The sequence below is a fragment of the Gopherus evgoodei genome, unplaced genomic scaffold (genome assembly GCF_007399415.2).
Source record: "Gopherus evgoodei ecotype Sinaloan lineage unplaced genomic scaffold, rGopEvg1_v1.p scaffold_88_arrow_ctg1, whole genome shotgun sequence".
Taxonomy (NCBI): domain Eukaryota; kingdom Metazoa; phylum Chordata; order Testudines; family Testudinidae; genus Gopherus; species Gopherus evgoodei.
In genome coordinates, this window is record NW_022060109.1 from 74,457 (window position 1) to 100,932 (window position 26,476).

General features: G+C 57.5%; 3 protein-coding genes and 1 pseudogene across 3 annotated transcripts; all 4 read left to right on the forward strand.

The window, feature by feature from the left end:
* Positions 1 to 1,194: 1,194 nt before the first annotated feature.
* LOC115644103 (N-acetyllactosaminide beta-1,3-N-acetylglucosaminyltransferase 4-like) lies at positions 1,195 to 7,104 on the forward strand. The gene is made up of 2 exons (XM_030548208.1): positions 1,195 to 1,814; positions 6,242 to 7,104. Exons 1-2 carry the CDS (start codon positions 1,241 to 1,243, stop codon positions 6,703 to 6,705), a joined length of 1,038 nt encoding a protein of 345 aa, XP_030404068.1. The 5' UTR covers positions 1,195 to 1,240; the 3' UTR covers positions 6,706 to 7,104.
* A 3,948-nt stretch (positions 7,105 to 11,052) lies between these two features.
* Positions 11,053 to 12,707, forward strand: LOC115644093 (annotated as a pseudogene).
* Positions 12,708 to 14,336: 1,629 nt separating this feature from the next.
* On the forward strand, positions 14,337 to 19,288 carry LOC115644101 (N-acetyllactosaminide beta-1,3-N-acetylglucosaminyltransferase 4-like). The gene is made up of 2 exons (XM_030548206.1): positions 14,337 to 14,926; positions 18,749 to 19,288. Exons 1-2 carry the CDS (start codon positions 14,347 to 14,349, stop codon positions 19,210 to 19,212), a joined length of 1,044 nt encoding a protein of 347 aa, XP_030404066.1. The 5' UTR covers positions 14,337 to 14,346; the 3' UTR covers positions 19,213 to 19,288.
* Positions 19,289 to 23,441: 4,153 nt separating this feature from the next.
* Positions 23,442 to 25,370, forward strand: LOC115644102 (N-acetyllactosaminide beta-1,3-N-acetylglucosaminyltransferase 4-like). The gene is made up of 2 exons (XM_030548207.1): positions 23,442 to 24,111; positions 24,431 to 25,370. Exons 1-2 carry the CDS (start codon positions 23,538 to 23,540, stop codon positions 24,895 to 24,897), a joined length of 1,041 nt encoding a protein of 346 aa, XP_030404067.1. The 5' UTR covers positions 23,442 to 23,537; the 3' UTR covers positions 24,898 to 25,370.
* Positions 25,371 to 26,476: the final 1,106 nt, after the last annotated feature.

The window sequence follows — 26,476 nt, forward strand, 5'->3', positions numbered from 1 at the left end:
CTCCCTCCCAGAGCCTTTCCCCCAAACCCCCTCCTGCCCCAGCCCAGACCCCCCACCCCAACTCTCTCTCAGAGCCCAACCCCCACTCTCCCTCCTCCTGCCCCAGTCCAGACCCTGCACCCCAACTCCCTCCCAGAGCCCGACCACTCACCCTCTCCTACACCCCAACCCCCTTCCACAGCCCAGACCCCCCACCCCAACTCTCTCCCAGGGTGTCCCCCACAACCCCTCGTCCTGCCCCAGTCTAGACCCTGCACCCCAACTCCCTCCCAGAGCCCACCCCCCAGGAGTCCTACAGGCTGTGTGGTTTGTAAAAGTCGGTTGTAAAATGGCGAGATAAGAGTGAACTTTGGAGCAGCTCTCTGAAGCTGAGACTTTTTCCCAACACCAGACGCCCCGGCGGGGAACAGACCAGGCATCGCGGATCGGCCGCTAATTACTCGATAGCGGCTCAGAATCGAGGTAACGATTTTGGACGTTCTGGCCCCGTTGCTGAAATCTCATCCATTGTGGGCTCAGACAAGAGCAGGTTCCCGTGGATCAATCTCTGCCCGGGAGGAGGGGTTGTGTTCCCATTGATTTCCTCCGCACGCCTCTGGGAGGGGAGCAGCGACGTGACCCCTGCTTTGGGCTCTGAGAAGGCCGAGTGTTGGGGCGCGGGGAAAGTCAACGCCGGGCTGGACCCTGCCCAGATACGGCATCTCCGTCGCTTGCCAGGAGTTCACTGAAAACTTTGTTCAACCTTTTCCTGCGCGCGTTTGCCAGGGGACGCCGGAGACCTGACCCTGGAGCCTCGTGTAACAGGGCGAAATGTCGGGCACATTGAGGGGTGTTACCGTGTTTGAAGGAACCGCAGGACGCTTGGGTTCTCTTGGCTGGTGGGTTAGAGCAGGGGGGGCTGGGAGCCAGGACTCCTGGGTTCTCTCCCCGGCTCTGGGAGGGGAGTGGGGGCTGGTGGGTTAGAGCAGGGGGGCTGGGAGCCAGGACTCCTGGGTTCTCTCCCCGGCTCTGAGAGGGGAGTGGGGGCTGGTGGTTTAGAGCAGGGGGGGGCTGGGTGCCAGGACTCCTGGGTTCTCTCCAGGCTCTCAGAGGGGAGGAGAGCAGGGTGGGCTGGCAGCCAAGACGCCTGGGTTCAATATTCAGCCCTCCCCCAGTGTTTGTACAACACACCATGAGCTAGTTTCCAACTGTTTTGGGTTTTTTTGGTTTCACTTTTGGTCGATCCCTGAAGGGAGCAGAGATGAAGCCCAGGGGTAGCTGGAGGTTTCTAATCGGGGGAGTGGTGGTGATGGCACCAGTGGCAGGTGGTTTTTGGTTCTTTTACACCGTGGTCATCGAGGTGACAGAGACCCCGCAGCGAACCCCCAGCCCCAGCCCCGGCTCGGTGGAACTACCCGATGGGACTTTCACCTTCCGCTTGGATTCTGCCGCTTTCCAGGCCGACTTCCCCCAGCTGCAGAGCTACCGGTGCCGGGAGCTGATCCCAGGGGACGGGGTTTGCTCCGGGACCCCGGGGCCACCCCTGCTGCTCCTGGCCGTGAAATCCCACCCAGCGTCCAGCGCCAGACGGGCCACCGCCCGCCGCACATGGGCCCGGCCTGGGGTCCTGGGGGGCTACCGGGTCCGAGCCGTCTTCCTCGTGGGGGTGTCCCCCGAGCCCCGGCACATGGCCCTGCTGGAGGAGGAGAGCGAGGAGTTTGGGGACGTGGTGCTGTGGGATTTCACCGAGAGCCACCACAACCTGTCGCTCAAGGAGCGCTGCTTTCTGCACTGGGTGGGGGCGCGCTGCGGGCAGGCGGATTTCATCTTCAAAGGTGAGCCCGGACGCCTGGGTCCTCGCCCCAGCTCTGGGAGGGGAGTGGGGGCTGGTGGGCAGAGCAGGGGGGCTGGGAGCCAGGACTCCTGGGTTCTCTCCCCGGCTCTGGGAGGGGAGTGGGGGCTGGTGGGTCAGAGCAGGGGGCTGGGAGCCAGGACTCCTGGGTTCTCTCCCTGGCTCTGGGAGGGGAGTGGGGACTGGTGGGTCAGAGCAGGGAGGCTGGGAGCCAGGACTCCTGGGTTCTCTCCCTGGCTCTGGGAGGGGAGTGGGGGCTGGTGGGTCAGAGCAGGGAGGCTGGGAGCCAGGACTCCTGGGTTCTCTCCCGGCTGCAGGCCTGTGGTGTATTGACTCTGGGGTCCTGCTTTGCTCCAGGGCTACCTGGTGGAGGCCAAGCCGAGCAACGCCTGTCAGCCCATTGAGGGCCCCCCGGACTCCAGCAACGTCACACAGTTCATCGCCCTCATCCGCAGATACGAATGCAACTTCGACATCAAGGTGGGGGGGGGGCTTTGGGGGCAGGGATGGGAGGGCAGTAGGGGCTGGTGGGTCAGAGCAGGGGGGCTGGGAGCCAGGACTCCTGGGTTCTCTCCCCGGCTCTGGGAGGGGAGTGGGGGCTGGTGGGTTAGAGCAGTGGGGGCTGGAAGCCAGGACTCCTGGGTTCTCTCCCCGGCTCTGAGAGGGGAGTGGCGGCTAGTGGGTTAGAACAGAGGGGCTGGGAGCCAGGACTCCTGGGTTCTCTCCCTGGCTCTGGGGAGGCCTTCTAGCCCCCAGCTGCACCCTCCTCAGCATATTTTCCCTCTTCCAGCTGTGATACAGCATGGCCAGAGGGCAGCAGGAGAGAATTAGAAGGGAGCCTTATTCCCTGTAAAGGGAAGAAAAATTGCAATAGGTTAACTAGGACACCTGAAGGCAATTAAAGCACCTGCAATCAGTCACCTGATAGAAACCCCTGTTTCAATCAGACAGTGTGGGAGTCGGAGCACAGTTTGGAGGTGTCGGAGCAGAGAGAATTGGTGTTGGAGCAGAGAACAGTTTGGAGGTGTCGGAGCGGAGAGGATTGGTGTCGGAGCGGAGAGGATTGGTGTCGGAGCAGAGAACAGTTTGGAGGAGTCGGAGCGGAGAGGATTGGTGTTGGAGCAGAGAGGATTGGTGTCGGAGCAGAGAACAGTTTGGAGGAGTCGGAGCGGAGAGGATTGGTGTTGGAGCAGAGAACAGTTTGGAGGAGTCGGAGCGGAGAGGATTGGTGTCGGAGCGGACGGGATTGGTGTTGGAGCAGAGAACAGTTTGGAGGAGTCGGAGCGGAGAGGATTGGTGTCGGAGCAGAGAACAGTTTGGAGGTGTCGGAGCAGAGAGGATTGGTGTCGGAGCAGAGAACAGTTTGGAGGAGTCGGAGCGGAGAGGATTGGTGTCGGAGCAGAGAACAGTTTGGAGGAGTCGGAGCAGAGATGATTGGTGTTGGAGCACAGAACAGTTTGGAGGTGTCGGAGCAGAGAGGATTGGTGTCGGAGCGGAGAACAGTTTGGAGGAGTCGGAGCAGAGAGGATTGGTGTTGGAGCAGAGAACAGTTTGAAGGAGTCGGAGCGGAGAGGATTGGTGTCGGAGCGGAGAGGATTGGTGTTGGAGCAGAGAACAGTTTGGAGGTGTCGGAGCAGAGAGGATTGGTGTCGGAGCAGAGAACAGTTTGAAGGAGTCGGAGCGGAGAGGATTGGTGTCGAAGCGGAGAGGATTGGTGTTGGAGCAGAGAACAGTTTGGAGGAGTCGGAGCAGAGAGGATTGGTGTTGGAGCGGAGAGGATTGGTGTCGGAGCGGAGAACAGTTTGGAGGTGTCGGAGCAGAGAGGATTGGTGTCGGAGCGGAGAACAGTTTGGAGGTGTCGGAGCGGAGAGGATTGGTGTCGGAGCGGAGAGGATTGGTGTCGGAGCAGAGTGGATTGGTGTCGGAGCGGAGAGGATTGGTGTCGGAGCAGAGAACAGTTTGGAGGAGTCGGAGCGGAGAGGATTGGTGTTGGAGCGGAGAACAGTTTGGAGGTGTCGGAGCGGAGAGGATTGGTGTCGGAGCGGAGAGGATTGGTGTCGGAGCAGAGTGGATTGGTGTCGGAGCGGAGAGGATTGGTGTCGGAGCAGAGAACAGTTTGGAGGAGTCGGAGCGGAGAGGATTGGTGTTGGAGCAGAGAACAGTTTGGAGGTGGCTGAGCAAAGAGGATTGGTGTTGGAGCAGAGAACAGTTTGGAGGAGTCGGAGCAGAGAGGATTGGTGTTGGAGCAGAGAACAGTTTGGAGGAGTCGGAGCAGAGAGGATTGGTGTCGGAGCAGAGAACAGTTTGAAGGAGTCGGAGCGGAGAGGATTGGTGTCGGAGCGGAGAGGGTTGGTATTGGAGCAGAGAACAGTTTGGAGGAGTCGGAGCAGAGAGGATTGGTGTTGGAGCAGAGAACAGTTTGGAGGAGTCGGAGCAGAGAAGATTGGTGTCGGAGCGGAGAGGATTGGTGTCGGAGTAGAGGACAGATTGGAGGAGTTGGAGCAGAGAGGATTGGTGTCGGAGTAGAGAACAGTTTGGAGGAGTCGGAGCAGAGAGGATTGGTGTCAGAGTGGACGGGATTGGTGTTGGAGCAGAGAGGATTGGTGTTGGAGTAGAGAACAGTTTGGAGGAGTCGGAGCAGAGAGGATTGGTGTCGGAGTAGAGGACAGTTTGGAGGAGTCGGAGCAGAGAGGATTGGTGCTGGAACAGAGAACAGTTTGGAGGTGTCGGAGCAGAGAGAATTGGTGTTGGAACAGAGAACAGTTTGGAGGAGTCGGAGCAGAGAGGATTGGTGTTGGAGCGGAGAGGATTGGTGTCGGAGCGGAGAACAGTTTGGAGGTGTCGGAGCGGAGAGGATTGGTGTCGGAGCAGAGAACAGTTTGAAGGAGTTGGAGCGGAGAGGATTGGTGTCGGAGCAGAGAACAGTTTGAAGGAGTTGGAGCAGAGAGGATTGGTGTCGGAGCAGAGAACAGTTTGGAGGAGTTGGAGCAGAGAGGATTGGTGTCGAAGCAGAGAACAGTTTGGAGTTGTCGGAGTGGAGAGGATTGGTGTCGGAGCGGAGAGGATTGGTATTGGAGCAGAGAACAGTTTGGAGGAGTCGGAGCAGAGAGGATTGGTGTTGGAGCAGAGAACAGTTTGGAGGAGTCGGAGCAGAGAAGATTGTTGTCGGAGCAGAGAGGATTGGTGTCGGAGTAGAGGACAGATTGGAGGAGTTGGAGCAGAGAGGATTGGTGTCAGAGTAGAGAACAGTTTGGCGGAGTCGGAGCAGAGAGGATTGGTGTCAGAGCGGACGGGATTGGTGTTGGAGCAGAGAGGATTGGTGTCGGAGTAGAGGACAGTTTGGAGGAGTCGGAGTGGAGAGGATTGGTGTTGGAACAGAGAACAGTTTGGAGGTGTCGGAGCAGAGAGGATTGGTGTTGGAACAGAGAACAGTTTGGAGGAGTTGGAGCAGAGAGGAATTGGTGCTGGAGTAGAGAACAGTTTGGAGGAGTCGGAGCGGAGAGGATTGGTGTTGGAGCAGAGAACAGTTTGGAGGAATTGGTGCAGAGAGGATTGGTGTCGGAGCAGAGAACAGTTTGGCGGAGTCGGAGCGGAGAGGATTGGTGTTGGAGCAGAGAACAGTTTGGAGGAATTGGTGCAGAGAGGATTGGTGTCGGAGCAGAGAACAGTTTGGAGGTGTCGGAGCAGAGAAGATTGGTGTCGGAGCGGAGAGGATTGGTGTTGGAGCAGAGAACAGTTTGGAGGTGTCGGAGCGGAGAGGATTGGTGTTGGAGCAGAGAACAGTTTGGAGGTGTCGGAGCAGAGAGGATTGGTGTTGGAGTAGAGGACAGTTTGGAGGAGTCGGAGCGGAGAGGATAGGTGTCGGAGCAGAGAACAGTTTGGAGGAGTCAGAGGAGAGAGGAATTGGTGCTGGAGCAGAGCACAGTTTGGAGGGAAGCAGAGAACAGTTTGGAGGAGTTGGAGCAGAGAGGAATTGGTGCTGAAGCGGAGAGGATTGGTGTCGGAGGAGAGAGGAATTGGTGCTGGAGCAGAGCACAGTTTGGAGGGAAGCAGAGGACAGTTTGGAGAAGTGCTGCGGTGGGCTAAGAAGTCCTAGACCCTAGCTAAAGGGGCACCTGGCTTGTGCAGAGGGAGGGCAGGAAGCCCCCACAAGCTGAAGGGCAGGAGAGGGACGTAGCCCAGGGGAAGGAAGTGTCAGGTCAAGTGGTTCACCGCTATCCTCAGGGCCCCTGGGCTGGGACTTGGAGCAGAGGGCAGGTCCAGGTCCCTCCCTCTCCACTCCCCTCCTCTGGGACACTAGTGGGGCAGTTAACATTCCAATTCAGGGGCAAGAAATGGAGCCCTGAACCCCCCCCCCCAGAAGAGAAAGTGCGAGACCCAGCATAATAGTGCCTGCAATTTGCCACACAGGGGACGACGACGAGTTTGTGAACCCCCCCGCCCTGGTGGCCTACCTGGACCAGACACCCAACGCCTCCCACGTCATCCACGGCAACATCCAGCGCCATGCGGCCGTGATGAGAACCACGAAATATCGCATCTCCTCCACCCTGTTCCCCCAGGCCAAGTACCCCGACTTCCCCTCCGGGGGCGGGTTCCTTATGCCCAGGGCCAGCATCCCGGCCCTGGCCGCGGCCTCCGAGCGCATCCCCGTCTTCCCGCTGGACGACGTCTACTTCGGCTTCCTGGCGCTGGCCGCCGGGCTGCGGTACCGGCACGACGCCCGATTCCGGGTCTTTGGCATGAAGGACGAGCTGTGTCTGTACGGGGAGGCCTTCGTGGTGCACGGGGTGTCCCTGGACAGGGTGGAGGAGGTGTGGAGGGGGTTGTACAAGGAGCAACGGTGCAATGTGACGGGGTCTCTCCCCTCTTAGGGGTGCAGGGAATGGGGCAGGGGCCTGTCCCCTCTAGAGGACACCTGCCACAGGGGAGGGAGTGGCTGAATGTGACGCTCTGTACCTCGGGGGTGCTGGGTGTCCCCCCATGTTCATGGTTGTGAAATGATTGTGTGGTATCCAATGCAAAGTTTGTCATGGCGAGTGTGTTCGGCAGGCTGATGATACGCTGAACGTTGCGGCTACGGTCATGTTATCATTGTTACCGACAGGTTATAATTCCCTGTATATACCAGCGAGGTTCATCCCACACGGTGGTTCCGTTCCGCGGTCGGCGCGTAAAGCGAAAACCGCGTAGAGTCAAAATCACCCGGAGTGCAATGGCGGGCGGAATCGCCCGCACTACAGGAACAGTATTAAAGTTGCTATTTTTCTCTTTTTTCTTTTGTTTTTGCCGACTGTGGAAAGCTGAAATCGTGCGTGTTAAACGTAACAGTGGTTCGTAGACTATCCGGGTTGGAAGGGACCTCAGGAGGGAAATAGTCCAACCCTCTGCTCAAAGCAGGGCCAGTCCCCAGACAGATTTTTTGCCCCAGATTGCTAAACGGCCCCCTGAAGGATTGAACTCACAACCCTTGGTTTATATTTAAAATTTTTTTAAAACTTGGCTAGATGGGAAAACGAAAAGCCCATGTTTCAAATATTAGTACTGTGCTCTATGAACTCCTTCTGTATTTTCCTTCCTCGGATGTGCCCATTCAGTGACAGTTTTGTGCGTTACTTTTCGCCCATCTCGGCACTTCCCCATCCCGTTCCGACAGGGACTAGCCCAGGTCCCGATTTAGATTGTACCAGAACCTGTTTTTTCTCACAAGGGGACGGTTTTGTAACATCGCGTCTTTTCATTTTCCTAGGGCCCCCTCTTCCCACTTCCATCCCCCTTCTTCAGGCATGGGGGGGGGAGCCTGCTTTTACCACCAATATTTATATCAGGGGACAGCGCGTGTGTCTATTTTTTTTGGTAGGTTCCTTGCAGCTGTTTCCGATGTTTTATTCTGTTCCTGTGCTGGCTGCTCGCCACCCTGCAAGGGGTTTGCCCAGGGCTGTGTAGCTTCCTTGGATTCTTTTAACGTTGTCTTTGTTGCTGTTCCTGGCCCCGGCAATTTTGTGGTGGCCCGTTTTAACCGCTTCGCAGCCAGGGTTAGAGTTTGCAATATTTTACATTTTAAGGCGACAGTCTCTGCCCTCGCCTTACACGGGACAGTCCATGTTTCTTCCCCGTTATGTTTTTTTGGGGGGAGATTTGCGGGGAAGGGTTAAGCTCGTGGTTTTCTGTCATGTCAGATGGCAGTTCCCGCCGTGGACAGCTCACTTCCTCACCAGACCAGCGGTCGGGGTCAGCGATGTCGTCAGACGGCACCGGCATGGTGCCCTGCTCTGCTCGGGGTTGATATCAGTCGGCGGCGTGCGCGTGTGTTTTCCCTCTGGGCGCTGCCCTGGCGCTGCAGCTCGCTGGCCCGGCGGCTCTCGAGCAAACCGCCCAATGACCATCCACTCCGTTAATGGGCGAAGGCACCTGGCCAGGGGTATCATCAAACAAAGTACAGGAATGGTCCCCCGTGGACTCTACAGGACGTACGACTAATATGTGCCCCCCACAATGGAGCGGATCAGTCAGAGGCAGGATCTGCCGCTGGCTCCTAGGCCGGACAAAGATGTCCGCTGAGGGATGCATTCTTATACGCTGGCACAAACAGGATTTGTATCAGGGACTGCAGTGAGGTGCAACCCTTCTATGCATTAGGGTGTTGCCATTCTGCTGGGCTCGAACAAGCCCATCCATCATTCTGTCTGTCCATGGTATTGTCCTTTCATACGGTCCATCCATCATACTGTCTATCCATCGTATTGTCCTTTGGACCCTGGCTTGAGGCTGGGTTTGCCTGTTCCTTGTTATCTCCGTGGGATGTGTTCGTACCCGGCTGGTGCTGGTGTTGTCCCGGCACGCGTTCATTTAGCAGCCTTCCTCCTGCCAACTTCCGCAAGCCGGGCCGGCCTCTGCCTCACAGCCAAACTTGGCTTTACGCATAGACTTTAAGGTCAGAAGGGACCATTACCATCATCTAGTCTGGCCTCCTGCTCAACGCAGGCCACAGAGTCTCACCCACCCACTCCTGTAACAACCCCCTAACCTATGTCTGAGTTATTGAAGTTCTCAAATCATGGTTTGAAGACCTCAAGCTGCAGAAAATCCTCCAGCAAACGACCCGTGTCCCACGTCTCGACCATTACTTCAGTTCAGGCCGTAGGCCTCGTACGAGGCCTCTGAGCCCAAGGGTTTGTCTCAGTGAGGGCACATGGGGACAGGCTGCAGGGCCACATGGGGATGGGAGGAGTGGGTGTCTAGGTGGGGGTGCAGGGACACTAGGGTGACCAGACAGCACATGTGAAAAATCGGGACAGGGGGTGGGGGGAAATAGGAACCGACATAAGAACAATCCCCAAATATCAGGTCTATCCCTATAAAATCAGGACATCTGGTCACCCTAAGGGACACAGACAGGCAGGGTGGAAGGACACGTGGGGGTGCAGGAACACATGGGGACTGGGGCAGATGTGCCTGCCTGAATGGCAGAGGCTAGGGGCAGCCAGGGTCTGCCTGGGGGAGGCTCCCTAACAATCCCTCCCCGCCCGCCCCTGCCCCCCAAAATCTGTTCCAGACTTTCCCCCACCCATATCCCAAAACCCTCCAAGTTCACATCCCTCCCCCTCAGCCCCTCCGTGACCCCGACTCCCCCCAGCCTGTGTGGGGCACCCGAGGGGCACGGGGAACAGGGATCTGTGTTGTATTTTTGAGGAATTCTTACTCCCAGCTCTGCATTCATATGCCCCATAAGGAATCGATTTGTCAAAAAAAGCATTTCCTGCCTCCTTTCTGTTGGCTGTATTGTTACGGACACACTTGCTGATGGGGATTTTGCAATAATTGAAACGGGTGTGATTCAATCGTGTTATTTCTGACACACAAAAGGTGCAGGATTTGAAACCAGACTGCGCAGAATCGTTCCTTTTGGGGGGCGCAGAATTCCCCCAGGCAGTAATTGGGACATTCGGGTTTTCTTCCCTGAATATAGCACCGTCCGTTAGTGGTGTCCGGGGTCCAGGAAGATTCAGGGCCGGGGGCCTGGCACCACCAGTGTTTGGAACCAGGTCTCTCCCCCGGATCCTGCGTAGCACCTCCCTGCGCTCCTGCCCCGGGCCCTGCCTGTGCCCGGTTGTGGCTGTGTCGTGGGGAGCAGTGCCAGAGCATCGCCCCAGTTCTCCCGGAGTCCCCGGGCACTGCCCCCCACAAAGCAGGGCAGGACTCTGGGGAAGCCTCCTCTCTGGGAGCAGGCTGTCTCCAGGGCAAGAAGCTCACAAGGCTTCACCTTCCTGGGTCTGACACTGGAGCATCCACCATCCCCTGCCCCTCGGTGCCCAAGTGGGGTCCTGGGGGAGCCAGGGGGGCCTGCCCCCCAACTCCGCAGTCAGACGTGACTCTCAGCCAGCCGGTAACACAGAAGGTTTATTAGCCGACAGGAACACAGTCCAGAACAGAGCTTGTAGGTACAGAAAACAGGGCCCCCTCAGCTGGGTCCAATTTCAGGGGTGGGCAGAGAGGTCAGAGCCCCGCCTGGCCCCCCTCCATTTCCCCTGCCAGCTGCAAAGCGAAACTCCCCAGCCCCTCCTCTGCTTTTCTCTGTCCCGGGCCAGGAGGCCACCTGATCTCTTTGCCCTTCAGCTGGCACCTTTGCAAGGGAGGGGCCCAGGCCAGCAGTTGCCAGGACACAAGGCGTTGGCCATTCGCTCTGCAGACAACATCACACCTGCCTAGGGGTCTGCACCAATCACAGCCCCGTATCCCACCACCTAGATCCTTAAGAACTGCATAGGGGAAACCGAGGCACCCACACAGTATTCAGAGGAAACATTAAGAACATTCCCACTTCGTCACAGCGGTGCACAGGATGCAGGCTGAATTCATCTCCAAAGGTGAGCCTGGATGCCTAAATCCTCTCCCCAGCTGGCGGAGGGGAATGGGGTCGGGTGGGTTAGAGCAGGGTGTGCTGGGAGCCAGGACTCCTGGGTTCTCTCCTCAGCTCTGGGAGGGGAGTGGGGGCTGGTGGGTTAGATCAGGGGGGGCTGGGAGCCAGGACTCCTGGGTTCTCTCCTCAGCTATGGGAGGGGACTGGGGGCTGGTGGGCTAGAGCAGTGGGGGCTGGAAGCCAGGACTCCTGGGTTCCATATTCAATCCTCCACCAGTGTTTGTATGACACACCGTGGGCTAGTTTCCAATGGGATTTTTTTTTCTTCTCCACTTTTGGCCGAGCCCCGAGGGGAGTGGAGATGAAGCCCTGGGACGCCGGGATCCTGATTCGGATCCTGCTCCTGCTCCTCCTGATCGGCGGGGTTTTTTGGCTATTTCCCGCCGTGAGGATCCGACTGCGGCAGACCCCGCAGGGCACCCCCGGCCCCAGCCCCGGCTCGGTGGAGCTGCCCGACGAGACCTCCACCATCCACTTGGATTCTGCCGCTTTCCGGGCTGACTTCCCCCAGCTGCAGAGCTACCGGTGCCGGGAGCTGATCCCAGGGGACGGGATTTGCACTGGGCCCCCGGGGCCGCCCCTGCTGCTCCTGGCCGTGAAATCCCACCCAGCGCCAGACGGGCCACCGCCCGCCGCACGTGGGCCCAGCCCGGGGTGCTAGAGGGCTACCGGGTCCGAGCCGTCTTCCTCATGGGGGTGTCCCCTGAGCCCCGGCACATGGCCCTGCTGGAGGAGGAGAGCGAGGAGTTTGGGGACGTGGTGCTGTGGGATTTCACCGAGAGCCACCACAACCTGTCGCTCAAGGAGCGCTGCTTTCTGCACTGGGTGGGGGCGCGCTGCGGGCAGGCGGATTTCATCTTCAAAGGTGAGCCCGGACGCCTGGGTCCTCGCCCCAGCTCTGGGAGGGGCGTGGGGGCTGATGGGTTAGAGCAGAGGGGATGGGAGCCAGGACTCCTGGGTTCTCTCCCCGGCTCTGGGAGGGGAGTGGGGGCTGGTGGGTCAGAGCAGGGGGGGCTGGGAGCCAGGACTCCTGGGTTCTCTCCCCGGCTCTGGGAGGGGAGTGGGGGCTGGTGGGTTAGAGCAGGGGGGGTTGGGAGCCAGGACTCCTGGGTTCTCTCCCCGGCTCTGGGAGGGGAGTGGGGGCTGGTGGGTCAGAGCAGGGGGGGCTGGGAGCCAGGACTCCTGGGTTCTCTCCCCCGCTCTGGGAGGGGAGTGGGGGCTGGTGGGTCAGAGCAGGGGGGGCTGGGAGCCAGGACTCCTGGGTTCTCTCCCCAGCTCTGGGAGGGCAGTGGGGGCTGGTGGTTAGAGCAGGGGGGGCTGGGAGCCAGGACTCCTGGGTTCTCTCCCTGGCTCTGGGAAGGACATTCAGTCCCGAGCTGCACCCCCTCAGCATCTTTTTTTTCTCCCCCAGGGGACAACGAGGAGTTTGTGAACCCCCACGTCCTGGTGGCCTACCTGCGCCAGATGCCCAACACCTCCCACGTCATCCACGGCAACATCCAGCGCCATGCGGCCGTGATGAGAACCACGAAATATCGTGTCTTCTCCACCCTGTTCCCCCAGGCCAAGTACCCCGACTTCCCCTCCGGGGGCGGGTTCCTTATACCCAGCGCCAGCGTCCCGGCCCTGGCCGCGGCCTCCTTCCCACTGGACGACGTCTAATTAGGCTTCCTGGCGCTGGCTGCCGGGCTGCGGTACCGGCACGACGCCCGATTCCGGGTCTTTGGCATGAAGGACGAGCTGTGTCTGTACGAGGACGCCTGCGTGGTGCAAGGGGTGTCCCTGGACAGGGTAGAGGAGGTGTGGAGGGGGTTGTACAAGGAGCGACGGTGCAATGTGACTGGCCCTCTCCCCTCTTAGGGGCACAGGAATGGGGCAGAGGCCTGTCCGCTCCATGCGGTGCTGGCTCCCATCCGGACTCAGGCAGGGACTGTATGGCTCAGGGGGGTGGTAAATGGGGCACAGGGCCTTTCTCTTTAGGAGGTGCCAGTAACATGGGAGTGGCTGGGTGGCGGCACAGAGACACATGGGGACAGGGGAGGGGGTATCTGAGTGGGGGCGGATGGACACATATAAGCTGGGTGCAAGGATTCATGGGGTTGCAGGGACACATGGGTACGGGACAGATGTGCCTGACTGATTGGGAGAGGCTATAGGCAGCCAGGGTCTGCCTGGGGGAGGGTCCCTAACAATCCCCCACACCAGCCCCAAAAAAACCTTTTCCATGCTTTCCCCCACCCAAAACCCTCCGAATTCACACCCAGACTTCTTCCCAGCAATTCACTGCCCTCCCCGTCAGCCCTTCCGTGACCCCGACTCCCCCCAGTCTGTGTGGGGCACCGAAGAAGCACGGAGAACACGGATCTGTGTTGTAAATGTCGGTTGTAAAAAGATGAGATAAGAGTGAACTTTGGAGCAGCTCTCTGAAGCTGAGACCAGACACCCCGGCGGGGAACAGACCAGGCATCGCGGATCGGCCGCTAATTACTCGATAGCGGCTCAGAATCGAGGTAACGATTTCGGACGTTCTGGCCCCGTTGCTGAAATCTCATCCATTGTGGGCTCAGACAAGAGCAGGCTCCCGTGGATCAATCTCTGCCCGGGCGGAGGGGTTGTGTTCCCACTGATTTCCTCCGCACGCCTCTGGGAGGGGAGCAGCGACGTGACCCCTGCTTTGGGCTCTGAGAAGGCCGAGTGTTGGGGCGCGGGGAAAGTCAACGCCGGGCTGGACCCTGCCCAGATACGGCGTCTCCGTCGCTTGCCAGGAGTTCACTGAAAACTTTGTTCAACCTTTTCCTGCGCGCGTTTGCCAGGGGACGCCGGAGACCCGAACCTGGAGCCTCGTGTAACAGGGCGAAATGTCGGGCACATTGAGGGGTGTTACCGTGTTTGAAGGAACCGCAGGACGCTTGGGTTCTCTTGGCCAGTGGGTTAGAGCAGGTGGGGCTGGGAGCCAGGACTCCTGGGTTCTCTCCCCGGCTCTGGGAAGGGGGTGGGGGCTGGTGGGTCAGAGCAAGGAGGGCTGGGAGCCAGGACTCCTGGGTTCTCTCCCCGGCTCTGGGAGGGGAGTGGGTGCTGGAGGGTTAGAGCAGGGGGGGCTGAGAGCCAGGACTCCTGGGTTCTCTCCCCGGCTCTGGGAGGGGAGTGGGGGCTGGAGGGTTAGAGCAGGGGGGGCTGAGAGCCAGGACTCCTGGGTGCTCTCCCCAGCTCTGGGAGGGGAGTGGGGGCTGGAGGGTTAGAGCAGGGGGGGCTGAGAGCCAGGACTCCTGGGTTCTCTCCCCGGCTCTGGGAGGGGAGTGGGTGCTGGAGGGTTAGAGCAGAGGGGGCTGAGAGCCAGGACTCCTGGGTTCTCTCCCCGGCTCTGGGAGGGGAGTGGGGGCTGGAGGGTTAGAGCAGGGGGGGCTGAGAGCCAGGACTCCTGGGTTCTCTCCAGGCTCTGAGAGGGGAGGAGAGCAGGGTGGGCTGGCAGCCAAGACGCCTGGGTTCCATATTCAGCCCTCCCCCAGTGTTTGTACAACACACCATGAGCTAGTTTCCAACTGTTGCTTTGGTTTTTTTTGGTTTCAGTTTTGGTCGACACCTGAGGGAAGCAGAGATGAAGACCAGGGGTGGCTGGAGGTTTCTGATTGGGGGAGTGGTGGTGATGGGACCAGTGGCGGGTGGTTTTTGGTTCTTTTACACCATGGTTATCGAGGTGACAAAGACCCCGCAGCGGACCCCCAGCCCCAGCCCCAGCTCCAGCTTGGTGGAACTACCCGATGGGACCTTCACCTTCCGCTTGGATTACGCCGCCTTCTGGGCCGAGTTCCCCCAGCTGCAGAGCTACCGGTGCCGGGAGCTGATCCCAGGGGACGGGATTTGCACTGGGCCCCCAGGGCCGCCCCTGCTGCTCCTGGCCGTGAAATCCCACCCAGTGTCCAGCGCCAGACGGGCGACTGCCCGCCGCACATGGGCCCGGCCTGCGGTGCTGGGGGGCTACCAGGTCCGAGCCGTCTTCCTCATGGGGGTGTCCCCCGAGCCCCGGCACATGGCCCTGCTGGAGGAGGAGAGCGAGGAGTTTGGGGACGTGGTGCTGTGGGATTTCACCGAGAGCCACCACAACCTGTCGCTCAAGGAGCGCTGCTTTCTGCGCTGGGTGGGGGCGCACTGCGGGCAGGCGGACTTCATCTTCAAAGGTGAGCCCGGACGCCTGGGTCCTCGCCCCGGCTCTGGGAGGGGAGTGGGGGCTGATGGGTCAGAGCAGGGGGGCTGGGAGCCAGGACTCCTGGGTTCTGTCCCCAGCTCTGGGAGGGGCGTGGGGGTGTGACGTTATTGATATAAACTGGGACCATATCGAACATGGGTTGCAACCAAGGTCCTGTAGTGGCACCAAATCCTGTGTGAAAGGGGTCATATAAGGTGTCTAAGACCAAATTATGAGTTACTGGTTATGGTTATGCTGTCTGTTTCATTTTGTAGTTGAAGTTATGAGTATTGGCTCTACGCTGTCTATATTTCAAACTTGTGCTGTGTTACTGGGAAAGATCCCAGACAAGTGGGTGTTAGCTCTGCTTAGCCTGCTTGATGGCCCATTAAGGACCATCAGCTACACAATTGACCCATTGAGAGGAGGCAGATACGCCTTGTGACTCAGCAGGGTGTGCAGGGACTGGCCCATGTGACTGCAAACTCCATTTTGCTGTAATTTTCCACAGTAAGAACAAAGAAGGACTCCTGGGTTCTCTCCAGAACCATAACTTCCTTACCCCAGCTATAACTTCATGCTTAGCCCCATTCCATTCGAGGTGGATTCTAGCTAAAGGCACACGCACAGTAAACTCATAGAGAATCACAACATTCACACTCTGATTTGGTAAATAATCTTCCTCTTTGACCAGATCTGCTTTAACAAGAGTGAGGTTAGATGCCATCATTTGCCCTAAACAGCTTTTACCATTGACTTTTACACACTCTGTATGAATTTTCCATGGCCACTCCCATACAGAGCACTGGCACGATTTATGGAGCCACCTTCTGCTGAACCCACAGTAACAGAACTGACATAAAAAGTGGCTGTGTTGGGGTATATTTGGTTACACCCAGACAACTGCTCAGAGTTATACAACATACCAACATTGTTATAAACTGGATTGTCAAGAGGATACAGTTTCTGCTGTTCTTCCCTTGCTTTTTTGACTTGCAGCTGAAGTCTGGCAGTTTCTTGTTGCATCTTGTGAGTCTCCTGTTCCAGCTCCTGTTGCCTTTGTCGAGCTTTCTCCTCAGCAGCCAGCAGCTCCAGACGCCCCTTACGAGCTCTTTCTTCAGCTGGGCCAAGGCTGCTTCTCTCTCATTTGAATTTCTGCCAGTTTTTGCCCATGTTCAAACTGCAGGCTGTCCATCAGGGCTTGCAGTTTCATTGCTTTTGCTGATGCTTTCTGGCTCATGGTCACTGATCTTTAACCAACCAAACTCTCAATCCCAAATTTCAAATTTGGACAGCGTGGGGTTCTGACCCAAAGCTTAATTGACCTGTTTCTGTGGATCCTGCCTACTACGCCACTGTGACGATGCGGTTCTGGCGGGACCCAGCTGAGAGTGCCAATTCAGGACCAATTGCTCAAACAGGGCAGTCACAGCCCCAGGCTGGGGTTTTTCCACCTCTAACACAAACCAAACCAGCCAGACAAAAAGGACTTCGGCTTCACCCCACTGGCTAACCACAAGTCACACAAGCAATTTCCTTAGACACTCCAGTCTCCCCGTATCACCACCAGTGCCACTCGTCCTGGAGATGAATGGTTATGAAAACCAACACCCCAGTAAAAGAAAAAAGTTCTCTGGATCCCAAAGGACCAAGCCCCAGACCCAGGTCAATATACACATCAGATCTTACCCACAAATCACGCTGTTGTCAATCCTTTAGAATCTAAAATCTAAAGGTTTATTCATAAAAGGAAAAAGGTAGAGCTGAGAGCTAGAATTGGTTAAATGGAATCAATTCCATACAGGGATGGCAAAGTTCTTAGTTCAGGCTTGTAGCAGTGATGGAGTAAACTGCAGGTTCAAATCAAGTCTCTGGAGAACATCCCCCGCTGGGATGGGTCATTCAGTCCTTTGTTCAGAGCTTCAGTTTTTAGCAAAGTTCCTCCAGAGGTAGGAAGCAGGATTGAAGACAAGATGGAGATGAGGCTTCAGCCTTATATAGGCTTTTCCAGGTGTAAAAACACTTCTTTGTTCTTACTGTGGAAAATTACAGCAAAATGGAGTTTGCGGTCACATTGGGCCAGTCCCTGCACACCCTGCTGAGTCACAAGGCGTATCTGCCTCCTCTCAATGGGTCAATTGTGTAGCTGATGGTCCTTAATGGGCCATCAAGCAGGCTAAGTAGAGCTAGCACCAACTTGTCTGGGATCTTTCCCAGTAACACAGCACAAGTTTGAAATACAGACAGCATACAGCCAATACTTATAACTTCAACTACAAAATGATACAGACATACAGACAGCATAACCATAACCAGTAACCCATAACCTGGTCTTAGACACCTTACATGACCCCCTTTACATAGGATTTGGTGCCACTACAGGACCTTGGTTGCAAACCATGTTCTATATGGTCCCAGTTTATATCAATAATGTAACAAAGGGCTGATGGGTTAGAGCAGGGGGGCTGGGAGCCAGGACTCCTGGGTTCTCTCCCCATCTCTGGGAGGGGAGTGGGGGCTGGTGGGTTAGAGCAGGGGGGGCTGGGAGCCAGGACTCCTGGGCTCTTTCCCTGGCTCTGGGGAGGCCTTCCAGTCCCCAGTTGCACCCTCCAGAGCATCTTTTCCCTCTTCCAGGTGTGATACAGCATGGCCAGAGGACAGCAGGAGAGGGTTAGAAGGGAGCCTTATTCCCTGTAAAGGGAAGAAAATTTGCAATAGGTTACCTAGGACACCTGAAGGCAATTAAAGCACCTGCAATCAGTCACCTGATAGAAACCCCTGTTTCAATCAGACAGTGTGGGAGTCGGAGCACAGTTTGGAGCAGTCGGAGCAGAGAGGATTGGTGCTGGAGCAGAGAACAGTTTGGCGGAGTCAGAGCGGAGAGGATTGGTGTTGGAGCAGAGAACAGTGTGGAGGAGTCGGAGCAGAGAGGATTGGTGTTGGAGCGGAGAACAGTTTGGAGGAGTCGGAGCGGAGAGGAATTGGTGCTGGAGCGGAGAGGATTGGTGTCGGAGCGGAGAACAGTTTGGCGGAGTCAGAGCGGAGAGGATTGGTGTCGGAGCGGAGAACAGTTTGGAGGAGTCGGAGCAGAGAGGATTGGTGTTGGAGCGGAGAACAGTTTGGAGGAGTCGGAGCGGAGAGGAATTGGTGCTGGAGCGGAGAGGATTGGTGTCGGAGCGGAGAACAGTTTGGAGGAGTTGGAGCAGAGAGGATTGGTGTTGGAGCAGAGAACAGTTTGGAGGAGTCGGAGCAGAGAGGAATTGGTGCTGGAGCGGAGAGGATTGGTGTCGGAGCGGAGAACAGTTTGGCGGAGTCAGAGCGGAGAGGATTGGTGTTGGAGCAGAGAACAGTGTGGAGGAGTTGGAGCAGAGAGGAATTGGTGCTGAAGCGGAGAGGATTGGTGTCGGAGGAGAGAGGAATTGGTGCTGGAGCAGAGCACAGTTTGGAGGGAAGCAGAGGACAGTTTGGAGAAGTGCTGCGGTGGGCTAAGAAGTCCTAGACCCTGGCTAAAGGGGCACCTGGCTTGTGCAGAGGGAGGGCAGGAAGCCCCCACAAGCTGAAGGGCAGGAGAGGGACGTAGCCCAGGGGAAGGAAGTGTCAGGTCAAGTGGTTCACCGCTAACCTCAGGGCCCCTGGGCTGGGAATTGGAGCAGAGGGCGGGTCCAGGTCCCTCCCTCTCCACTCCCCTCCTCAAGGACACTAGTGGGGCAGTTAACATTCCAATTCAGGGGCAAGAAATGGCGCCCTGAACCCGCCCCCCCAAGAAGAGAAAGTGCGAGACCCAGCATAATAGTGCCTGCAATTTGCCACACAGGGGACGACGACGAGTTTGTGAACCCCCCCGCCCTGGTGGCCTACCTGGACCAGACGCCCAACGCCTCCCACGTCATCCACGGCAACATCCAGCGCCATGCACCCGTGATGAGAACCACGAAATATCGCATCTCCTCCACCCTGTTCCCCCAGGCCAAATACCCTGACTTCGCCTCCGGGGGCGGGTTCCTTATGCCCAGGGCCAGCATCCCGGCCCTGGCCGCGGCCTCCGAGCGCATCCCCGTCTTCCCGCTGGACGACGTCTACTTTGGCTTCCTGGCGCTGGCTGCCGGGCTGCGGTACCGGCATGATGCCCGATTCCGGGTGTACGGCATGAAGGACGAGCTGTGTCTGTATGGGGAGGCCTTCGTGGTGCACGGGGTGTCGCTGGACAGGGTGGAGGAGGTGTGGAGGGGGTTGTATAAGGAGCAACGGTGCAATGTGACAGGGCCTCTCCCCTCTTAGGGGGTGCAGGAATGGGGCAGGAGCCTGTCCCGTCTAGGCGGTGCCGGCTCCCACCCGGACTCAGGAAGGGACTGGATGGCTCGGGGGCGGGGGGCGAGGGGAAATGGGGCACAGGGCCTTTCTATTTAGGAGGTGCCAGTAACATGGGAGTGGCTGGGTGGCGGCACAGAGACACATGGGGCCAGGGGAGGGGGTGTCTGAGTGGGGGCGGATGGACACATATGAGCTGGGTGCAAGGATTCATGGGGTTGCAGGGACACATGGGGATGGGGCAGATGTGCCTGACTGCTTGGGAGAGGCTATAGGCAACCAGGGTCAGCCTGGGGGATGCTCCCTAACAATCCCCCCACCAGCCCCCCAAAAACCTGTTCCACCCTTTCCCCCACCCAAGACCCTCCGAGTTCACAGTCAGACTTCTTCCCAGCAATTTACTACCCTCCCCCTCAGCCCCTCCATGACCCCGACTCCCCCCAGCGTATGTGGGGCAGCCGAGGGGCTCGGAGAACACGGATCCGTGTTGTAGTTTTGAGGAATTCTTACTCCCAGCTCTGCATTCACATTGCCCATAAGGAATCGATTTGGCAAAAAAGCATTTCCTGCCTCCTTTCTGTTGGCTGTTTTGTTACCCACACACTTGCTGACGGGGATTTTGCAATAACTTAAACGGTTGTGATTCGATAGTGTTTTTTCTGACACACAAAAGGTGCAGGATTTGAAACTAGGCTGCGCGGAATCGTTCCTTTTTTGCACACAGAATTCCCCCGGGAGTAATTGGGGCATTTGTGTTTTCTTCCTTGAATACAGCACCGTCCGTTGGTTTTTGTCCAATTTTAGGCTGGCGGCTACACCCCAGTTCTATCCAGACCCCTCTGCATTTTAGCTCTGTCCTCCACAGTGGCTTGGCAACACCCCTGTGAGGGGTTGGGTCACAGAAACCCCCTTGGTAACGGCCCCCCTGATGTGCTGAGACACCCCTGAACCCCTTCTCCCTGCCAGCCTGGGTCTCCAGTACCCTGCCTGGTCTGAGCCAGACACGCCGGCCTGCTACAACCCAGCCCCAGGTCTGACCGACGTCCCCCACAAGCTGCGGCCTCAGCAACTGCTCCTGTCTCCAGCCCCCAGACCCCCAGCTCCCAATGGGGTCCGAACCCCAAATCAATCTGTTTTACTCTGTATAAAGCTTGCACAGGGGAATGCGACCAGGTGACTTTTGGCCCCAGGAAGCAAGACAAAGGCCCCAACCCAGACCCTGCATCCCAACTCCCGCCTAGACCCTGTTCCCTAGACCCTGTTCCCTACTCCTCCTCCTCCTCCCCCAGTCCAGACTCTCCACCCCAACTCCCTCCCAGAGCCTGTCCCCCAAGCCCCCTCCTGCCCCAGCCCAGACCCCCCACCCCAACTCTCTCTCAGAGCCCAACCCCCACTCTCCCTCCTCCTGCCCCAGTCCAGACCCTGCACCCCAACTCCCTCCCAGAGCCCGACCACTCACCCTCTCCTACACCCCAACCCCCTTCCACAGCCCAGACCCCCCACCCCAACTCTCTCCCAGAGTGTGTCCCCCACAACCCCTCGTCCTGCCCCAGTCTAGACCCTGCACCCCAACTCCCTCCCAAAGCCCACCCCCCAGGAGTCCTACAGGCTGTGTGGTTTGTAAAAGTCGGTTGTAAAATGGCGAGATAAGAGTGAACTTTGGAGCAGCTCTCTGAAGCTGAGACTTTTTCCCAACACCAGACGCCCCGGCGGGGAACAGACCAGGCATTGCGGATCGGCCGCTAATTACTCGATAGCGGCTCAGAATCGAGGTAACGATTTTGGACGTTCTGGCCCCGTTGCTGAAATCTCATCCATTGTGGGCTCAGACAAGAGCAGGTTCCCGTGGATCAATCTCTGCCCGGGAGGAGGGGTTGTGTTCCCATTGATTTCCTCCGCACGCCTCTGGGAGGGGAGCAGCGACGTGACCCCTGCTTTGGGCTCTGAGAAGGCCGAGTGTTGGGGCGCGGGGAAAGTCAACGCCGGGCTGGACCCTGCCCAGATACGGCATATCCGTCGCTTGCCAGGAGTTCACTGAAAACTTTGTTCAACCTTTTCCTGCGCGCGTTTGCCAGGGGACACCAGAGACCTGACCCTGGAGCCTCGTGTAACAAGGCAAAATGTTGGGCACACTGAGGGGAGTTACCATGTTTGAGGGAGCCGCAGGACACCTGGGTTCTCTTGGCTGGTGGGTTAGAGCAGGGGGGCTGGGAACCAGGACTCCTGGGTTCTCTCCCCAGCTCTGGGAGGGGAGTGGAAGTTGGTGGTTTAGAGCAGGGGGTCTGGGAGCCAGAGCAAGTAAAAAATCATTTAAAAAAGTTAGATGCCTGCAAGTCACCAGGGCCTGATGAAATGCATCCTAGAATACTCAAGGAGTTAATAGAAGAGGTATCTGAGCCTCTAGCTATTATCTTTGGGAAATCATGGGAGACGGGGGGAGATTCCAGAAGACTGGAAGGGGGCAAATATAGTGCCCATCTGTAAAAAGGGAAATAAAAACAACCCAGGAAACTACAGACCAGTTAGTTTAACTTCTGTGCCAGGGAAGATAATGGAGCAGGAAATCAAAGAAATCATCTGCAAACACTTGGAAGGTGGTAAGGTGATAGGGAATAGCCAGCATGGATTTGTAAAGAACAAATCGTGTCAAACCAATCTGATAGCGTTCTTTGATAAGATAACGAGCCTTGTGGAAAGGGAGAAGCGGTGGATGTGATATACCTACACTTTAGTAAGGCATTTGATACAGTCTCTCATGACATTCTTATAGATAAGCTAGGAAAGTACAATTTAGATGGGGCTACTATAAGGTGGGTGCATAACTGGCTGGATAACCATACTCAGAGAGTAGTTGTTAATGGCTCCCAATCCTGCTGGAAAGGTATAACAAGTGGGGTTCCACAGGGGTCTGTTTTGGGACTGGCTCTGTTCAATATCTTCATCAACGATTTAGATGTTGGCATAGAAAGTACGCTTGTTAAGTTTGTGGACGACACCAAACTGGGAGGGATTGCAACTGCTTTGGAGGACAGGGTCAAAATTCAAAATGATCTGAACAAACTGGAGAAATGGTCTGAGGTAAACAGGATGAAGTTCAATAAAGATAAATGCAAAGTGCTCCACTTAGGAAGGAACAATCAGTTTCACACATACAGAATGGGAAGAGACTGTCTAGGAAGGAGTACGGCAGAAAGAGATCTAGGGGTCATAGTGGACCACGAGCTTAATATGAGTCAACAGTGTGATACTGTTGCAAAAAAAGCAAACGTGATTCTGGGATGCATTAACAGGTGTGTTGTAAACAAGACACAAGAAGTCATTCTTCCGCTTTACTCTGCGCTGGTTAGGCCTCAACTGGAGTATTGTGTCCAGTTCTGGGCACCGCATTTCAAGAAAGATGTGGAGAAATTGGAGAGGGTCCAGAGAAGAGCAACAAGAATGATTAAAGGTCTTGAGAATATGACCTATGAAGGAAGGCTGAAGGAATTGGGTTTGTTTAGTTTGGAAAAGAGAAGACTGAGAGGGGACCTGATAGCAGTTTTCAGGTATCTAAAAGGGTGTCATCAGGAGGAGGGAGAAAACTTATTCACCTTAGCCTCCAATGATAGAACAAGAAGCAATGGGCTTAAACTGCAGCAAGGGAGATTTAGGTTGGACATTAGGAAAAAGTTCCTAACTGTCAGGGTAGTTAAACACTGGAATAGATTGCCTAGGGAGGTTGTGGAATCTCCATCTCTGGAGATATTCAAGAGTAGGTTAGATAAATGTCTATCAGGGATGGTCTAGACAGTATTTGGTCCTGCCATGAGGGCAGGGGACTGGACTCGATGACCTCTCGAGGTCCCTTCCAGTCCTAGAGTCTATGAGTCTATGAGACTCCTGGGTTCTCTCCCCGGCTCTGGGAGGGGAGTGGGGGCTGGTGGGTCAGAGCAGGGGGGGCTGGGAGCCAGGACTCCTGGGTTCTCTCCATGGGCTGGGAGGGGAGTGGAGTCTGATGGGTTACAGCAGGAGGCACTGGGAGCCAGGACTCCTGGGTTCTCTTCCCGGCTCTGGGAGGGCAGTGGGAGCTGGTGGGTCAGAGCAGGGGGAGCTGGAAGCCAGGACTCCTGGGTTCTTTCCAGGCTCTGAGAGGGGAGTGGGGGCTGGTGGTTTAGAGCAGGGTGGGCTGGCAGCCAAGACACCTGGGTTCCATATTCAGCCCTCCTCCAGTGTTTGTACAACACACCATGAGCTAGTTTCTGACTGTTTTGGGTTTTTTTGGTTTCACTTTTGGTTGATCCCTGAGGGGAGCAGAGATGAAGCCCAGGGGTGGCTGGAGGATTCTAATCGGGGGAGTGGTGGTGATGGGACCGGTGGCGGGTGGTTTTTGGTTCTTTTACACCGTGGTCATCGAGGTGACAAAGACCCCGCAGGGGACCCCCAGCCCAAGCTCCGGCTCGGTGGAGCTGCCCAGTGGGACCGTCACCTTCCGCTTGGATTACACTGCTTTCCAGGCCGAGTTCCCCCAGCTGCAGAGCTACCGGTGCCGGGAGCTGATCCCAGGGGACGGGGTTTGCACCGGGACCCCGGGGCCGCCCCTGCTGCTCCTGGCCGTGAAATCCCACCCAGCGTCCAGCGCCAGACGGGCCACCACCTGCCGCACATGGGCCAGGCCTGGGGTGCTGGGGGGCTACCGGGTCCGAGCCGTCTTCCTCGTGGGGGTGTCCCCCGAGCCCCGGCACATGGCCCTGCTGGAGGAGGAGAGCGAGGAGTTTGGGGACGTGGTGCTGTGGGATTTCACCGAGAGCCACCACAACCTGTCGCTCAAGGAGCGCTGCTTTCTGCGCTGGGTGGGGGCGCACTGCGGGCAGGCGGACTTCATCTTCAAAGGTGAGCCCGGACGCCTGGGTCCTCGCCCCGGCTCTGGGAGGGGTGTGGGGGCTGATGGGTTAGAGCAGAGGGGATGGGAGCCAGGACTCCTGGGTTCTCTCCCTGGCTCTGGGAGGGCAGTGGGGGCTGGTGGGTCAGAGCAGGGGGGGCTGGGAGCCAGGACTCCTGGGTTCTCTCCCTGGCTCTGGTAGGGGAGTGGGGGCTGGTGGTTAGAGCAGGGGGGGCTGGGAGCCAGGACTCCTGGGTTCTCTCCCTGGCTCTGGGGAGGACATTCAGTCCCTAGCTGCACCCCCTCAGCATCTTTTTTTTTCTCCCCCAGGGGACAACGAGGAGTTTGTGAACCCCCCCGTCCTGGTGGCCTACCTGCGCCAGACGCCCAACGCCTCCAACGTCATCCACGGCAACATCCAGCGCCATGCGGCCGTGATGAGAACCACGAAATATCGCATCTCCTCCACCCTGTTCCCCCAGGACACATATCCCGACTTCCCCTCCGGGGGCGGGTTCCTTATGCCCAGCGCCAGCGTCCCAGCCCTGGCCACGGCCCCCGTGCGCATCCCCATCTTCCCGCTGGACGACGTCTACTTCGGCTTCCTGGCGCTGGCCGCCGGGCTGCGGTACCGGCACGACGCCCAATTCCGGGTGTACGGCATGAAGGACGAGCTGTGTCTGTATGGGGGGGGGGCCTGCGTGGTTCATGGGGTGTCACTGGGCAGGGTGGAGGAGGTGTGGAGGAGGTTGTACGAGGAGCGACGGTGCAACAGGACGGGGCCTTTCCCCTCTTAGAGGTGCAGGAATGGGGCGGGGGCCTGTCCCCTCTAGGGGGTGCCGGCCACCGGGGAGTGGCTGGGTGAGTGTGATGCTCTGTACTTCGGGGGAACACCCAGCACCCCCACGTTCATGGTTGTAAAATGATTGGGTGGTATCCAATGCAGAGTTTGTCACGGCGGGTGTCTTCGGCAGGCTCCTGATGCACACAGCGTGGTGGTTACAGGGATGTTATAGAAAGGTTCTAGGTTATAATTTCATGTATATAATTACGAGCCTGAACGTGTGTCCTCGAGGCTTGAAGCAAGCCCAGGCAGAAACTCGCTGAGAGCAGAGGGGCAGTTCACACCTCATCAGAGCGTGGATGGGAGAAACCCAGTCCAGCCTCACGGGGATAAAAGACGCCGGCCTAGGCAGCAAAAAAATAATCTGTTACACTCTAGATCAGGGGTGGGCAAACTTTTCGGCCCGAGGGCCACATCGGGGTTCGAAACGGGTATGGGGGGCTGGGTAGGGAAGGCTGTGCCTCCCCAAACAGCCTGGCCCCTGCCCCCTTTCTGCCCCCTCTCACTTCCTGCCCCCCCTGAGGACCCTCAACCCATCCAACCCCCCCTGCTCCTTGTCTCCTGACGGTTCCTTCCCGGGATCCCCACCCCTATCCAACCCACCTGCTCCTTGTCCCCTGACCGCCCCGCTCCTGGGATTCCCCCGGGACCCCACCCCCTATCCAACCTACCTGCTCCTTGTCCCCTGACCGCCCCCTATACAGCCCCCCTGATCCTTGTCCCCTGACCGCCCCCTCCCGGGACCTCACCCCCTATCCAACCCCCCTGTTCCCTGCCCCCTGACCACCCCGTCCTGGGATCCCCCAGGACCCACCCCCTATCCAACTCCCCACTCCCTGTCCTCTGGAGCCAGGAATATGAACTATAACTCTGAGGTCCTATTGTAACTGTGCCAAGGGTGGGCCGTTAATGACGGCTTAGGATCTTGATGGCTCCCATGGACCAGGACAATTCCCTGTAAATGGCTTTCTGCGGGGTCAGGCCGGGAAGAATGGAGGCCTGGGCGGGGGGGGTCTCCCAGGACATGTGACCATGTCACCCGGGACTGGAATCCATCTTAAAACTGGGGCTTTGCCATTGAGAAGGATGGGGTGTGTGTGACAGAGGGATTCCTGGCTGGTGCCAAAGCTATAGAAGGGGGTGGAACAGAAGAAAGGGGGCGACCGTCATCCGAAATCCCCAAGCTCCCATCTGAGCTGGAACAAGGGCTGTGCCAGGGGAGAGGACTGGGCCCAGACTAGAAAGGAGTCTAGGCTGTGAAAGGAGGTGATTGGCACATCTCTGAGGGGGAGATGTCCCTGTAATCAGTTTCTTACTGTATCAGGCTCAGATTCGCGTGGTTTTTGTGTTGTTTTGCTGGGTGACTTCGCTCCGTCTGTTGTTACTTGACACCACTTAAATCCTCCCTTTTATACTTCATAAAATCACTTTTGTTTGTTAATAAACCCGAAGGGATGAATTTTTGGGGAGCAAACAGCTGCATCTCTCGCTATCAGCGTTATAGGGGGCGGACAATTTGTGTTTCCCCTGTA